The sequence below is a fragment of the Balaenoptera physalus genome, assembly GCF_965194825.1.
Source record: "Balaenoptera physalus genome assembly, chromosome: 9".
In the NCBI taxonomy this organism is placed as follows: Eukaryota; Metazoa; Chordata; class Mammalia; order Artiodactyla; family Balaenopteridae; genus Balaenoptera; species Balaenoptera physalus.
In genome coordinates this window covers 12,339,613-12,355,865 of record NC_138888.1, presented here as the reverse complement: position 1 = coordinate 12,355,865, position 16,253 = coordinate 12,339,613, and the positions used below count along the sequence as shown (strand labels likewise).

Sequence of the window (16,253 nt, the reverse complement as noted above, 5' to 3'; positions counted from 1 at the left end):
ACACGCACAACCAATTCAGAATTTTGATTATTTGACATGAGCTGATATTTACCTATTTAGTGTCTGTGAAAAATGGATTTACCAAATAATTAATAGAAAATAACTGCATATCAAAATTCCTTTGTCATGGTAGAGTTTTCTTAGTGCTAGAAACCACACTAGTGGGTCTGCTCGATCTGAATGAATAAATATTCTATCCCACATGAAACAAAAGCTTTGGAACCTGAGGGAGAATAAAAAGGCGCTGTTTATCCTCATAGGTGCTCAAAGATAGTAGAAGGTTATGTATCTTGGATGTTGATTTGGAAATTTAGTGTTCCTTTTCTGACAGAGTTGATTGCAGTATTGATTTTGTAGGAAAAAGAACAAACAGGTGAAGACTAACTGTTATTCTGAGGAAGAGCCACAAAACTTAAAAGCTCACCACAAATCTTTTACCTTCCCTCAAGTACAAGATTAGGTAGTTTTCATTTTTAATAACTATTGTACAGTTTTGAAACAAAAAAAGTCTTGTTATAATAGATAGATATGGAGATAAATTTATCATTGTATCATTCTTTGTAAACTGTTCTTGGATATGCTTCTTGAAGCAGATTTGTTTCTTTTAATTAACTTTGGTACGTTGATAATTCTATGCAGGCAGAAAGAATGCTTCTAGTTTTTAAGTAACCCATCACAGTTGAGACTTAAAGCAGATGCCTTAGAATCCCACCTAAAATAACTCATTTGAAATTTTATATAAACATTTTTTGAAGTAACTTAAAGACTTTGATTTAGGAATTTCACTAGTTTGGACTTGGATTTCTATCAATTACAATGAACAAGTCAGTCTTGAATTTGTAGATTTCATAATAATAATGTTTCTCATTTATAATAAAGTTTAGTATATAGGAATTTTTTTTAATAACCATAGTAGGAAAGATTACATTGCTACTGTAATCTCAGTGCATAAACTCCATAAAGGAGAGGCATTATTTGTTTGTGTGTAGGTAGATACATAGAATGATACTTACCAGACGGGGACTACTTTTAGTGCTTGATGAGTATCTTGGGAACTGGAAGATTTTTTTTATGTAAAGCAAAAAAATATAAGGCACTTTCTTAGTGCCCACATCTTTGGAAAAATAGAAGATATGAAGCATTCTTTGTGTAACTTTTTTATGCTTCATTTGAAATACAAAAATTTGCATGTTAATTTAGCTTGGACATAGTTTGAAAATATGTTGATATAATATTGTGAGTGATTTAAAGGTGAACCAGATACTCTTAAAAATTCCTTATTTTACTATTACAAAATAGATTATTTAATAAAAGTCTCTTTTTAATACTTAATTTCAGCCTCTGTCATTTAAATTATTCTACTGGAGTTAAGTAGCATTACAGTAGTCAGTAACTAATACTTACTGCTGTTTACAGAACTTTTATATGCTGAACAGTGGTGGCAGAAAGTAAATTTGGTTAAATTCTTATGTGAGGAAATACCCTTTCTTGTTCTTAGATAGTTTTAAAATGAAAAAATTTTTTTAAAGTCACATAAGATAGGGATTTTCTCTTGAAGTTACTTTTTTAAAAGATAAAATTAAAATCAACAGTAAATATAACTTTAGTGCTAAGCCTCAGAATCTGTAACACAGTTCTCCAGCTAACTGTAACCATCTCATTAGTGCTCATGTACAAGGAGAAACCTAGTTACTATTCCTTCCTTCTTTCTGCTAAATATTGCTTTCATTAACTTGTATATTCATCAGAATGAATATTTTTGCAAGTGAGTTAAAGTTAATAAATGCAAAATTATGGAAACATAATTTCAGGGCTGGAAAGTATCATAGCAGTATTTTAATCCATCCTTCCTATCTACTGCCCAAGTAGCCTCTATGATATGACTGTGCTGAGGTTTTGAAAGCAAAAAAAACAAAATATCATTTTTCTTTTTTCCTCTAGAGTAAAATAGTGAGAGTATTAAACTTATGGCAGAAGAATAATGTATTTAAAAGTGAGATTATTCAACCTCTTTTGGATATGGCAGCGGGGATTCCTCCTCCAGTTGTCACACCTGTTTTGGCCAGTACTACTGCTGCTATGAGCAATACCCCAGGTATGTTGCTTTGATAGATTTTCTGAATATTCTACTCATGCTTTTCAGGTGATTATTCATATATGAAATAATAATTTGACAGTGCAGGACAATTTGTCTAGCATTAGGTAAATGAAAGGAAATGCAATTTATGTGAAAAATAAAATCAGAAGTTATATTTGTGTGTAATTCTTTTCTAAAAATTAAAAAGCTTAGTTTTTAAAATCCCTAGAAACATAATCAGCTTTGGAAATTGGTGTGTCAGTTAAGTTTTTCCTGATTTAGACTGTAATCTTTTAAACTTGCATATATATCATCTTGATATTCACAGTGAACTAAGACTACTAATATAAAGAGAACCTGAAAAAATTTATTTAATGGAGAAAAAAATGTTTAGTAATAATCTCAAAATCATGTGTTTTTTTTTTTTTTAAGGTATTTAAATGACATTTGAAATTTTTCATCATAGTCCAAGAATTATACTTGTTAGCATTTTGGTATATATTTAGTTTTTGATATGTGTGTATACATATACACACACACATATTTTGGAACAAAAATAGTTTTATGTTATGCACACTATTTTATAATAATTTTTTTCACGAAAGATTGCATTTTGAATATTTCCTTATGTCATTGAAATCTTCTTCTTTAGTAAAATTTTTTAATGACTTGCAAGTATTATAGGCTCCTTTATTTTGTTTATTTTTTTAAGTTATTTTTTATTTTTGGCCATGCCGTGGGGCATGTGGGATCTTAGTTCCGTGACCAGAGGTTGAACCTGTGCCCCCTGCATTAGGAGCGTGTAGTCTTAACCACTGCACCACCAGGGAAATCCCTGTAGGTTCCTTTAAAGTAGTAACTTAGTTAATTGAGAACAAGTATGGATAGCTCTTTTAGGTCAGTTTTTTTTTAATTGTTGTTGTTGTTTTAACATACCTAATTCTGTAATGGTTTTTCAAAATGGAGACAATAAAATTACATTTATATAAATCTGTACATATTTTATAAAAGTGACAGAACAAATCTCTCTACTTTCCAAGTCTTATTTATGTACTTACATATTTATTGGGGTTGGGTTTGATGTCTTTTCTAAAAGGAACTCCTGTGACACCTGTTACTCCAGCCAATGTGGTCCAAGGTTTACCTGATCCGTGGGTGTCTCAGATAACAAATACAGATACACTTGCAGCTGTAGCTCAGATCTTACAAAGTCCTCAAGGCCAACAGGTGAGCAGCTTTTTTATTATGTCAATGATTTAGAACTCATTATTTTCCTAACACATTGTTTCATTATGTACCACCTAAAGAGTATGTGTTTTATTTTTAAAAAATGACCACACTACATATAGTACTGTGTAACTTGCTTTTTTTTTCATTTAGTAATGCATCATGAACACTTCTATGTCATTAAAGATTATTTTACAAATAATTCATTCTACACCAAAATAATTGATTCAGCGCACAGTTTGTGCCAGACGTTATTAGGTGCTATTGTTATTCCAGTAACAAGGAAGGGACGTCTTCTACCTTGGAGAAGATACCTATCTATCTTAGGGGAGACAAACAATAAAGAAGTATAAAACATTATTTAGATAGTGATATATGACTTAAAACAGGGTAAGTCTTTACAGTGACTAAGTTTGGGGGAAGGGGTCAGAATTAGGGTAGCCAGGAGAAGGCATCTTTGACAGAGTGGCATTTGAATTGAGACTTTAAATGGAACTAGTCATGGCAAGATATGAGGATAGTCTTTCTTTAGCATCTGTTGTTGTTTTTTTTTAACTTATCCTCTAAAAACCAGATTAATTGTGATCTGAATAAGTGAAAAATGGTACAGTTGTGGACTCTTTAAAAAGACAATCTCAAAAAAAAATATGGAACCATTTTAGTGATTTACAAATGTAAAAAAACAATTCAATTATCATCTTAGATTGGATCCAGTTTCTACATTTTTGGGACAGTTGGGAAACTGAATTGGATATTAGATTAAATTATAGAATTACTAACCTTTTGTGATAATGATATTTTGAAAGTAATTCGTAAAACAAATGTCATTTTGAAAGACATCTATTTAAAAAATATATTTGGCAAGAGTGTGGATTTTCTGGAAGAATAGTACAAGGAGTCAAGAAGACACAGTAATCTATAAGATATGAAGTCAGAGCAGAGGAAAAAGTAGGGTGCTGCAGTGTTTGAACCTGGGTGACTGAAAGAATAACAGCGCTGTGGGGGCAAATGGAGATGTCAGAAGGAACATTTAAAATGTGTAAAGGAGAAATGTGATATTGCCTTCCTTTCTTCCTTCCTCCCTCTCTCCCTCCCTCTTATTCATCCATTCTGTCTGTTTTGGAGCTTCCTCAGTGCAGTAGCTCAACTATCGTGTATTTTTGTAGTTTCTTTCCTATCACATTAGTAGTTTGTAGTAAATGTTGATTTGATAGGTAAAGACTCTAGTTTGTTTCTTAATGTTGCTATTTCAGGTGAAATTATTTTACTTACTGTCATCGTGCATATTTTTACCTTCTCCCACTGTAAACTGAACTTTACTTAAAGAGTGCAAATGTCTTATTTAGCAATAGCTTCTCTATTTTTGTTTTTCTATTCTAAACTGATAATTTTCAGATTTAACTTGGGTTTAGAGCTTGAGTAGGAAAGTATTAATTACTACTAGGTTATATATAGGGTTTACTGAACTGAAATATCTTCAGAATCTTACTACTGTTTCTATTTTTTAAGAGGGAGGGTGAATGGGGGGACAGGGGTTGCTTTCAACTCTTGTTGACACTATTCACCTTTAATTTCCTTAGTTTCAGACTGCACCAAGGGACAGATTTCTTATTTTCTTAGCTGCTTTCAGGAATGTGTTATCAGATGGTAAATCTGAATGAGAGCAAAAGCAGTTGTTGCAAGTGCTTGTCCTTTTACAGAGATTGAGTTAATTGAAGAAGGGATGAAAAAGCTTAGTGAAAAAAAGTCTGCTTGTGATGAGTTTTTTTTATCTGTTGGTCATGGTATGATCATTTTATTTTGTTTAAACTTCCCTGACTTTCCAGAAGCAAGACAGACTTATTAAGGACTGTGTTATATATGGCACACACAAAAAGTCTTTTTAAAAAAAAATTGTTTTAAGTTAGTGTATATTTTTTCTTGGTCTTTAGACTGTAGAATGGTAAATTTTATTGACCAAAAGTTTTAGATGAGTATTCTTATTACAAACCCAACACCTGTTTGTAGTAATTTTCTTTTTTTCCGCCCCCCCCCCCCCCCTTCAGCTTCAGCAGTTAATACAGACTTTACAGATACAGCAGCAGAAGCCTCAGCCTTCCATCTTGCAAGCGCTGGACGCCGGCCTTGTGGTCCAGCTGCAGGCTCTTACGGCGCAGCTCACAGCAGCGGCTGCAGCAGCCAGCACCCTTAATCCCCTAGAACAGGGAGTGTCTTTGAACAAGGTAAACATTAAGATAAGAGATCTGTTCTGTATGAGGAACTGAATTTTCTATACTATCATGTATATTCCAATTCTGTAAATTACATTTTACCGTAGCACTGTTTTATATTTTAACATCCATCGTACTCTATAAGATATAAATTTTAGAAAAGGTTCAAATTTCTGAAAGAAATTAAGTAATTTTATAATTCCACTCGAAACATTTAGAATATTTTCTTTTGACTAATGATAACTGGTCAGTAAAATTGTGTATTCACTATTTTTTTTTTAATAATTTTATTTTGTTTATTTTATTTTTGGCTGCGTTGGGTCTTCGTTGCTGCGTGCGGGCTTTCTCTAGTTGCGGTGCATGGGCTTCTCACTGCGGTGGCTTCTCTTGTTGTGGAGCACGGGCTGTAGGCCCACGGGCTTCAGTAGTTGTGGCTCGCGGGCTCTAGAGCGGCAGGCTCAGTAGTTGTGGCGCACGGACTTAGTTGCTCCCCGGCATGTGGGATCTTCCTGGACCAGGGCTCGAACCCGTGTCCCCTGCGTTGGCAGGTGGATTCTCAACCCCTGCGCCACCAGGGAAGCCCCCTGTATTCACTATTGAGGCAGATGATTGTTTTTTATACTTCCTAATTTATTTTATGGATGTTACAAATATATTAATTATGGTGTCCGTCCTATAATTTTAACCTGCTAGAATTAAAATTGTAAAGTATATGAAAGTTCAAAGGAAAGCTTCTTTACAAGTTGTTACTATGCTGTGATAAATTGAGGTCTAACTAAAAAGTAGTGTTTTTAAAGTTGAAAATCTTTTATGTTTAACTTGTGTGATATGCTTAATATTCTTGCTAATTATGGGAATATTATAATACTTGGGAAGTGTTATCCGTATTATTTTTATTTCTGCTACTGTTATTTTCATAGAAATATAAATATTGATTTATTAGATTATTACTTAGACTTTTTTAGCCTGCAGCTTCCAAAAAGTCTTTAAATTGATCATTTAGAAGACAGTGGAGCATTCTGAGAGAACTGCACTAGTAACAGATCTGTTGATTATAGTTCTAGATTTTTTTTTAATCAAGCTATGTTACTATTGACAAGCCACTTAATTATTTTAATCCTAATCCTCTCTTCTATAAAGTTAAGAGTATTGGTATTTATCCTGCGTGTCATGATTGTTTCGCTTCATAAGGCAATGTCTGTCAAAATGCTTTGAAGAAAAGTAAAGATCCACTCAAATAAAATGTTTTATTGGAGTATAACAATAAAATGATATGAAACATTTACATTTTAAATGATAGAGATAAATTAATGGGATGTCATTGACCTTCAGAAGAGCATTTACAACTTTTATTTGTGCAAAGCACTTTTAAATTTGTCTCTTTCTCTTTTTTTTTTTTTTACCCACTTAGAAGTTGATGGATAGGTTTGATTTTGGGGACGATTCTGAGCATAGTGAAGAACCCAGAAAGGAAATTCCAGCTTCTCAACTGTAAGAGTCATTATGTTTTTCTTTATAAACCATAAATTTTTTCTCTTATCTTTGTAAACATGGTATGGGACATGGCCGTGGAGCTGCTAAGTGTACGCTGAGTTATTATTTCAGGCTCTTGAGCTCTCGCATTACAGAAAGATGGTGGGATTGCTGCTTGTTGCTTCCCTGTGTTACTCTGACTCTTCCTAAGAACTTTGCAGATAACTGGGAGATATCAAAATTCTTTCCTGGAAAATTGATGTGTTGATAAATCTAGTTGTGTTATTTTCTGTTGTCTGTATTAGGCTTTAAGTTATTTAACTCAGTTGTAAGAATATTTAAAATAATAGGAAAGACGTTTGCTTCTAGTGCCAATGGGCACTACTAGGAAGTATACTAAATTCTGGGAGTAGATCAGACTAATCAGAAGTAAGGAATAGGGTTGTAGGGATTTTGTTTGTTAAAGAAATGGATTGTATGTTTTTCTTTAAATCAGTGATACAGTTCTGCAGAGCCTTAGGTTCGGTGAGAGTTCATGAGAGGACCAGTGGGAAGGAGGATGTTGGAGAGTAGGGGTGGAAGGTGGGAGGATTGGAAAGGGATGATGAGTGGGGAAAGCCTCTAGATACCTTATTTCAGCGGTTATTTAGTTTTCTATATTGTGATAATATATTAAAAATATACTTATATAATATATAAAATTGCAGTTATATGCTTATGATAGAGATTCTAGTTGAAAAAATTAAAAACTAATGTTTTAGATTATGAATTCTAAAGTTATAAGAAGCATTTGAGATCATGTAGGTTAGTGTCCTGAGCAATGTAATAATCTCCTTTAAGCGTCCGGATAGGTTATTTATCCATTGTTTTAATGCCTTCTGTGACAAGAAGGTAATTGTTAATACTGTATGATCTTTTGTTACTGAATCTTATTTGATTTGCTTTCTATACACCGATCCATTTTGCTTTCTGAAGCAAGGAAGCAAATTTGCTCCATTTTCTTTTGAGACATAGCCATTCCAGTATTTGAAGATAGGTATCATTCTTCCCCTTAGGTTTATTTGCTCCAGATGAAGTACACTTTTTTCGAACTGTTTCAAGACTTCTCACCATCCTGATTGCCCCTTTTGGGATGCCCTCTTTTTTGTTCATGTCTTGCCTTGTGGCACCCAGAATTCCAGGTGTATTCCAGGTGTGAATTTCCCAGAGTATAGTTAAAGTATTAATTCCTCTTACCTAAACACTGTTTCTGTTAACATACCTAATAACGTGAATGCTTTTCTAAAGAAAGCAGATTCGTTTTATGAAGTGTATAATCAATTATGATGGTAGATTTCACACATACTGATTGATGGAACATTTTTCCCACTGTCTCATAGTTTAAAGAAGGAGTTAGAGTGACAGTGCTTAAGTACTTTTAACTCTTTTTATAAGTGTTTTATTGAGATTTTCTTAAAATGCTGTAATGTAAAAAGTACTAATTTATATGTATTTTAATAGTGTGAGGCAGTAGTATCAGATTTTCATCAGAGTATCTCTAACATGTGATCCATCTATTGAAACACCATTGAAGAGTATATTTCTATTTTAACGTATGAATGTTCTGAGGTATTCTATTTTCTGTGTTAATATTTTAAAAGTAAACATAATAGTAGAGTGTGTTCCATTTAATTGCAATATTCTTTTCGAATATTCAGTTATTATCATATTATCTTTATTGGATTTTAATATACATTTCCACTTGTTTTTCCTTTTAGTTCTCATGTTTCAGAATCTGTGAACAATTCCATCTTTCATCAGATAGCAGAACAGCTACAGCAGCAAAATCTTGAACATCTCAGACAGCAACTCCTGGAACAGCAACAGCCTCAAAAGGTTTATAACCCCATCTTGTGGTCTTTAGAGTTACTGCTGTGTACGGTCTGTCATTTGGTGATTTTTTTTCTTCAGCTGTTTATTACTAGGAAGATCAGTCTTTTCAGGACCTTTACAGTTTTTGTTTGTTTTTTTGTTTCGTTTTGTTTTTTGGTAATTAAAATGTTTTCTGGCAACTTATGTATCCATTGAGAACATTAATTTCAGTACACTGGAATTAGAGAACAGGAGACAGAGATGGTGTTTCAGTATTACAGCTGAAAACGTTCCTTTCCTCTCAATTCCCTGTCAAGCCAAGATAGTGATGATTTTGCTGTTGTTGGTGGTGATGGTGACAAAATAGATTGCTGTCTTTAATTAGACTGTTAGTATGTGACAAGAGCTTTATTAGGCATGATTACAATTAATGCTTATGCGATAGGTATTTTGAATCTCATTTACATTGTAGGAAATTGAAGCTTAGTGAAATCGAAACATCCACTGTTAAAGTACACAGTTAGTATCATATATCATCAGTCTTAAGACCCACCATTATTTTATGTATAGCTAAGAATTTTTAGATACTTGTATATATAACATCCCTTGGAGTTTTAAGAATCTTCTAAATTTCAGGGATGATAAAATGTAAAGAAAAATCATACCTTAGAATTGATAAAATATGTCAAATTGTTGTGAAGCTAGGGTTAAATCCATTACAAAGCCTATTTTTGCTCTATATGAGAAATACTTACAGATGTTAAACTGTTTGGATATGAGTTTCTGGGAATTCCCCCCACTCAACACTTCTTCCTAATCAAACCTTTTTGACTCTAATGAATTTAATACAATACCACAAATATTTTTAAAGTATGAGCATTGTTAGGTAATACATACAGAGATGAACAAAGAAGTGTCTGGCCTCAAGTAAGCTCTTCTCTAATGGAGTGCATATATCTATATGAACATAAGGCAGAATCCTGGTTTCTGTAATAGCGGTATATGTGAAGGACTGTGGGACTCTGGAAGAGGGAAGGATTACTTTAGAAGGGATGGTCCCTGAACTTGTCCTTTTAATGCAAAGAGTAAATGTAAAATGGATTTTGATGATATTTGTATGTTGGAACTTGTACCTGGAATTATGAGAATGGAATTCCATACCTTGTTTTGTAGAAATAATTCTGATAGAAGTAGTTGGGTAGGTGCATTATTTTATGTCAAGAAAATAAAATATATCTGCCTGAGAATTCAGAAACTTGAAGACAAAGCACAATAAAGAACATTTGGGGACTCCGCTGACAGTCCAGTGGTTGAGACTCCGCACTCCCAGTGCAGGGGACCGGGTTCGAGCCCTGGTCAGGGAACTAAGATCCCACAGGCCACACAGTGTGGCCCAAAAAAAAACAACAAAAAACCTGGATGTTATTTAAAGAAAAACACAAGTTGTGACTCAAGGAAGAGAAACAGGTTGTCAGAGCTGTTGCAGAGGCAAGAGGTAGTAGTAATGGAAGAGTTTATCTAAACAGATTTGTTCAGCTATAGATGTGACACTTTTGAATTGCCTTAGTTCCAGTTTCATTTCAGAAGTTTTAGCAGAAGCAGTAGAATGAAGGTTTAGCAGAGACAGTAAAGGTGTAGTACTCTTGACCTTGATCTTGATCTTGAGCTTGTAATTAACACCAAGTTACTGAAGTGAAAGTTACTAAAAACTTGAGAGTGATTTTGTTTTAAGAATCTCACCAACCAAAAACAGAAAAAAGAACTCTGGTCTTAGTTGATTACTCTATACCATCTCCACAATTTTAGAAGATATAGTAATAAGATCTCTTTGAAAGGAGTAGCTGTTCTTAAAAGCTTCCTTATTCAAAAATAAGCAGTGAAGAAAAGGGAGTAGTGAAGAAAAAAAGCAACTTTTCTAATGCGTAAGGTGAATAGTGTTTAAAACCTATCACAAATTTAAAGTTGAAAAGTAAATATCAACAGAGTAACTAATAAGTTGTCTAGTTGGCTCTATCAAACCAGTTGCCTTTAGTGTATTTAAGATGGGGTGAAACATGCAGAAAAATTAAGCACTTTTGTTTACCAGTAAGCTCCGTGTGGCTGCCTAAAATTTACTAGAGCGCCTCAGAGAAAAGAATAGGTTCGCTAGTGCCACTCTGTTCCTTGCAGCCTTGACCACGCTTGGGTGTGGGTTGAGGTCTTTTATCTAATGATGGAAAACCAGTGGAAAATGGGAGCACTTTCTGAGAATGGTTGAATTGTGAAGGGACTAACAATCATAAGAGGAATGATTTCTATTGTCTTGAGTAAGTTGGAGTTGTGATTTTGATAATTGTTTTATCAGGATATCCAAAAGATGTCACAGTCATAACTCAGAATGAAATGCTGATGATGAAAATGATAAGACTAATAAAAGGGCTTTAAAAAGAATGTTAGGAATAAAAAGATTATAGAAGATTCAGCTACTTAATAAAGAGCTGTCAGTGGGATATCAGAAATACGTAACTTATTTTGCTTCAGTAGTTTTTTATAGGGGAGAATATAATGGAAAGAGGAGAATTGAACATGATAACTAAGATGGGTAATACATTAAGAGACTTGAGTTGCATTTCAAGGTACTGAGGTTGATGTTGTAAGGTTATTAGACTCATAAATTAGGAAAATGCTGTAGGTGTAGCATAGCATGTGTGGATTTCAGTAAGGTTTTTGACAAAGTCTTTCCTGCCACTTATACAGAAAAAAATAGAGGAAAGTAGATTTATAAGTGATAAAAATGATACTTAGTGAATGTTAATCCAACTTTGAAAAAAGTCTCTGCTAGCTGCTGTTATCCTTGTCTTCTATTTTTTTCGATATTATCTTTATTTATTTATGTATTTATTTGGCTGCGTTGGGTCTCAGTTGCGGCACATGGGATCTTCTTTGCGACATGCAGGATCTTTCGTTGTGACACACGGGCTCAGTAGTTGCGGTGTGGGCTTAGTTGCCCCGCAGCATGTGGGATCTTAGTTCCCTGACCAGGGATTGAACCCGGGCCCCCTGCATTGGAAGGCAGATTCTTAACCACTGGACCACCAGGGAAGTCCCTCAGTATTATCACTGATGCTTTGCCTGAAGACATTGTTGAAGAAACTAGAGATGAATATACCAGGATGTATACTAAGGACGTATATCAGGATAAAAAGTCGTTTGCCACCTGGGTCCTATGGAGTCTTTTTGGTTTTTTAAAAATATTTTTTAGTCATCTTACAAATAATTTAAAAGCGAGACTAAAGGGATAGGGGAAAATAAACATAATTAGGAATTTTAATATAGTTGAAATATATAGCAAACCTTTTTATGTCAACTAAGTTCAAATGTCACATGTTCTTTTAACAAAACAGAACAGTCCAGGTTCTTGTTCCAAAATACTATAAGATGAAGTCCTTCCTGTTGAATGACTAATTGAATGAAAATACCCTTAGAGATTTTTGTCCTTAGAGATACATTTTTCGCTCATCAGTTCTTGAGTTTGAGAAATACGTTTGGGATGCAGTCATTTGAAAACTCACCGTCTGATATTTCACTTAAACATTAAATTTCACCGTTACCATTAGAGTCTAGAATGCTGCTGTCTTTTTTTTTTGCATTCATCATCTGCTTTGTCTAAGTATTGTGAAATATTGGAAATTCCTGGTGGTCCAGTGGTTTGGACTCTGTGCTTACACTGGCAAGGGCGCGGGTTCAATCCCTGGTCGAGGTAAGATCCCGCAAGCTTTGTGCCCAAAAAAAAAAAATTTTTGTGAAATATGTCTCTTTCAGTTTTCTTCTCTTTGTCATTATGGACAGAAAATGAAACATCTAAATATCCATTGTCCAAGGAAGGCTAAAAGCAGACTACAGATATGTCGCCAGTCTTATTTATCCCTTCTTGAAATATAATGCGGTGTTTTTGGTGATGCAGTAAAACTGAATGATGATGGTTTCACTGTTGAATCACCCTTCTCAACAATTCCATTTTTTTTGTTGTTATTATTTTAGTCTTTTTGGCTACAGTTGGGAGTAATTGATGAGTAATAATGGAATAATTCTTAGGATGATGAAATGACAAAATGTTTCAGTATATAGGAAAATAAGACCTCTACGATCCCATAACATATCTTAGATATAGCTAAGGGTCCAGTGGACCTAATGCTAATTGCAAGATCATAAGATAAAATTTGGTAGAATATTAAAAGTAGATTTTCTCTTTGTTCTTCATAAGATTGTTAAGAAAGAATAAAAGTCATGAATCACAACCTTTTCAAATAGGTAAAACTGCTCAAAAAAGAACCTCAAAAACTAGCATTGGTTGCAGTGGATTCTGCTGGTTCTACCAAGGGTTGACCATTAAATAGAAAATCAAAGGTGAAAAACAAGTGGGTGGATGGTAGGTAGGATGCTCAAGGTGAATGGTGAGGTAAGAAGTAAACAATGTGAAGAATGTATGAGTACTGAATTAGGACCAGACAGTACGGCTCAGGATAAAGTTGAAAATTATCTTGCTGTGTTGTTAAGAATTTTATTTTTATTGTACCATTTTAAAGGCATAAGCCAGGACTGTGCTTTAAAAACATTTTGATTTGTTCTCAAACATATACTTATTTACCAACTTTTTGGTCAGTTTTGTGGAATAAAGACTAATAGCACTTTAATTCTAATTTTAGCTTTAATTTATTTCTAAACCTTGAAAATGTTACTTGTCTTCGGGGAGCCTGTTCATAAATTAAGACACTTGGAACAGTTCTTTACTGCTCTTTTTGGCTCTTAATTTTTATGCTGCTTTCTTTTCTTTCAGTTTAAATGTCATTAGAGTAAGAGTAATTTTTTTAAAAAATTTTATTGAGATATAATTGACATATAACATTGTGTAAGTTTAAGGTGTACAACATATTGATTTGATATGATTATGTATTGGGATATGATTACCTCTGTAGTGTTAGCTAACATCTCTATCGTGTCAAATAATTATCATTTATTTTTTGTGGTGGAAACAATTAAGATTTAGTTTCTTAGCAACTTTGAAATTTATAATACAATATTGTTCTTTATAATCACTGTGCTTGTATTCCTTTTACACATAGGGAGACAAATTCAGAGTTGGAGTAACTTGGTTCATAATCACAGAGTTTGTAGCAAGGGAACAGTAGTTTTGAGTTGCTCTTTTCTGTTAATTATTATAATAGTTCCCAACTTGTGTACCACCAGGAACTCTTCTTACTAATCCTCAACACCTGTGAGATCATGTTTTAGGAATGTTTAACTAAGGAGTCATTTCTTCATAATAATCAGTTTCTCGATTTTAGTTAACACCATAATATATGTAATTGCTAGTCAAGTTCATACTGATTAGCACCGTGTAAGCAGTATCCCTATAGCAAGTTGCTGTAATTCTAGTCCTAGGGGGGCAAAAAGGTTTAAGTTTTAGTTTTTCCTATAATTAGGCTTCATTGCCTAACTTTTATTAGTCTTTCTGAAATATTTTACATATTTGAGTACTTCCTAATACTCTTTTGTGAATTCCTAGAGGTGGAGGTTGAAAAAGACCCAAGTTGAGAACTGATTTTGCAAGATCAGTGATTTTGATAGTGGGGTTTGAGCTTCGTTTTGCTTCTACACGTGCAGTGGGTGACTTAGTTCTTTATATATCATTCATGATACAGTCCCTTTATTCTTTTTTTTTTTTTTTTTAATATTTATTTATTTGGCTGCACTGGGTCTTAGTTGTGGCACGTGGGATCTTTAGTTGCAGCATGTGGGATCTATTTACCTGACCAGGGATCGAACCCGGGCCCCCTGCATTGGGAGCATGGAGTCCTAACCACTGATCCAACAGGGAAGTCCCCCTTTATTCTTGATAGTTTATATTTTCCACAATATAAAATTTGTTTGGAGACCTACTTTATCTTACCATTCTTTTCTAGTGTTATAATATCTCCCTTTTATGGAGGTGTTCTGTGCTTTTAAGTAAACTTGGATTTATACAAACGTGCCATTTTAGATTGATCATAAAAGATGTAATGGGATTTATTTAGGTATTGGGCTCCTTTTTAAAATTGTAATTGTGATGTTTCATTTGTAATAATATTCATTATTTCCCAATGTTTGTGTGTTTGTGTACATTCTCAACAGGCAACTCCTCAGGATAGTCAGGAAGGAACATTTGGGTCAGAGCATTCCGTGTCACCATCACAAGGGAGCAGTCAACAGCATTTCCTTGAACCTGAAGCAAATTTGGATGATTCCATAGATATTCAGCAGCAGGTAAAAAGTAAATGTTTTTCTGGGGCATAAATTTCTAAAATTAATTACAGAAAAAAATCTTAAAATATAGTAATAATTTTTATTGTATGTAAAATAATGTAAACCTGAATGGTTTTTTCCTCCTCATTAAGCTCCACATTCTAACCATTTTACTATTAGTCATTAATGCTACTGTGGTGAATATTTTGTAAGGCAGAATTACCAATACACACTGAATCTCAACCAGGCATTTTGTTTGCTGTTCTTTTGACTTTCAAGGATATGGATATAGATGAAGGGCAAGATGGAGTGGAAGAGGAGATCTTTGAACAGGAAGCAAAGAAAGTGGCTGTTCGCTCAAGATCAAGAACGCATTCACGATCTCGTTCAAGGTTCTACAATACTATTTAAGAATATATATGTAATAAGTATATATAAATATATTTGAAAATGTATGATACATATTTTAAAAATCAAAAAAAAAAGATTAGCTGTGTGCGAACATTTAAATTGTTGGCTTTACCTTTTTGCATCCTTTATTTCTTTGCATCAAGATTAAAGAAAATGTTTTTTGAGAGTGACATCTTATTCTCTCAGGAAGAAGTAATTCAGAACTTCAAAAACAGAAAATATGTGTTCTGTTTTTAATTGGGTGTGGCTGTGGCCATTTATTTGAATAATTTGCATGAGTCACGGCAGTATCATGAGACTTGGATTTGGGGTTATATCTGGTTTTAGTTAATAACGTCATGATAGTCAGCTTAGGGTATTATTGCCTCTGAGCAACAGTTAAATCAAGCTGTAGAGGAACAGTATTAGAAACTCTATTGTATTTCTCACATTCCATTTCATCTCATAATACCAAAAATGATTATAAAAATAAAACTACAAAAATTATTTTTATAAACATTAAGCATATCAGACTTTACAAAACATATCCTAGAAGTGGTTTTCTTTGTGGGCTGTTCAGCATCGCTGAGGCTCATTAATGTGCCTGTTCATTCAAATTTGAGTTGAAGGTGCCTTATTCTTAACCTGGTAAATTTTCTTGTAGCATGTATATGTTGTTTTTGCTATAAATTGTCTTAAAACTTAAAGTCATTCATCTTTAACATTTTAATGCCCTATTTTCTACACACAAATACCCAGAAAAT

At 33.6% G+C, this 16,253-nt stretch overlaps 1 protein-coding gene across 1 annotated transcript in view; it reads left to right on the top strand.

Annotated features, from left to right (window-relative positions):
- SCAF8 (SR-related CTD associated factor 8) overlaps positions 1 to 16,253 on the top strand; it is a 79,632-nt gene that overhangs the window by 43,869 nt on the left and 19,510 nt on the right. The window contains 7 exon segments of the mRNA XM_082474430.1: positions 1,942 to 2,095; positions 3,174 to 3,304; positions 5,350 to 5,526; positions 6,926 to 7,005; positions 8,745 to 8,862; positions 14,989 to 15,120; positions 15,379 to 15,491. Of these exon segments, the coding sequence (XP_082330556.1) occupies positions 1,942 to 2,095; positions 3,174 to 3,304; positions 5,350 to 5,526; positions 6,926 to 7,005; positions 8,745 to 8,862; positions 14,989 to 15,120; positions 15,379 to 15,491 (905 nt within the window).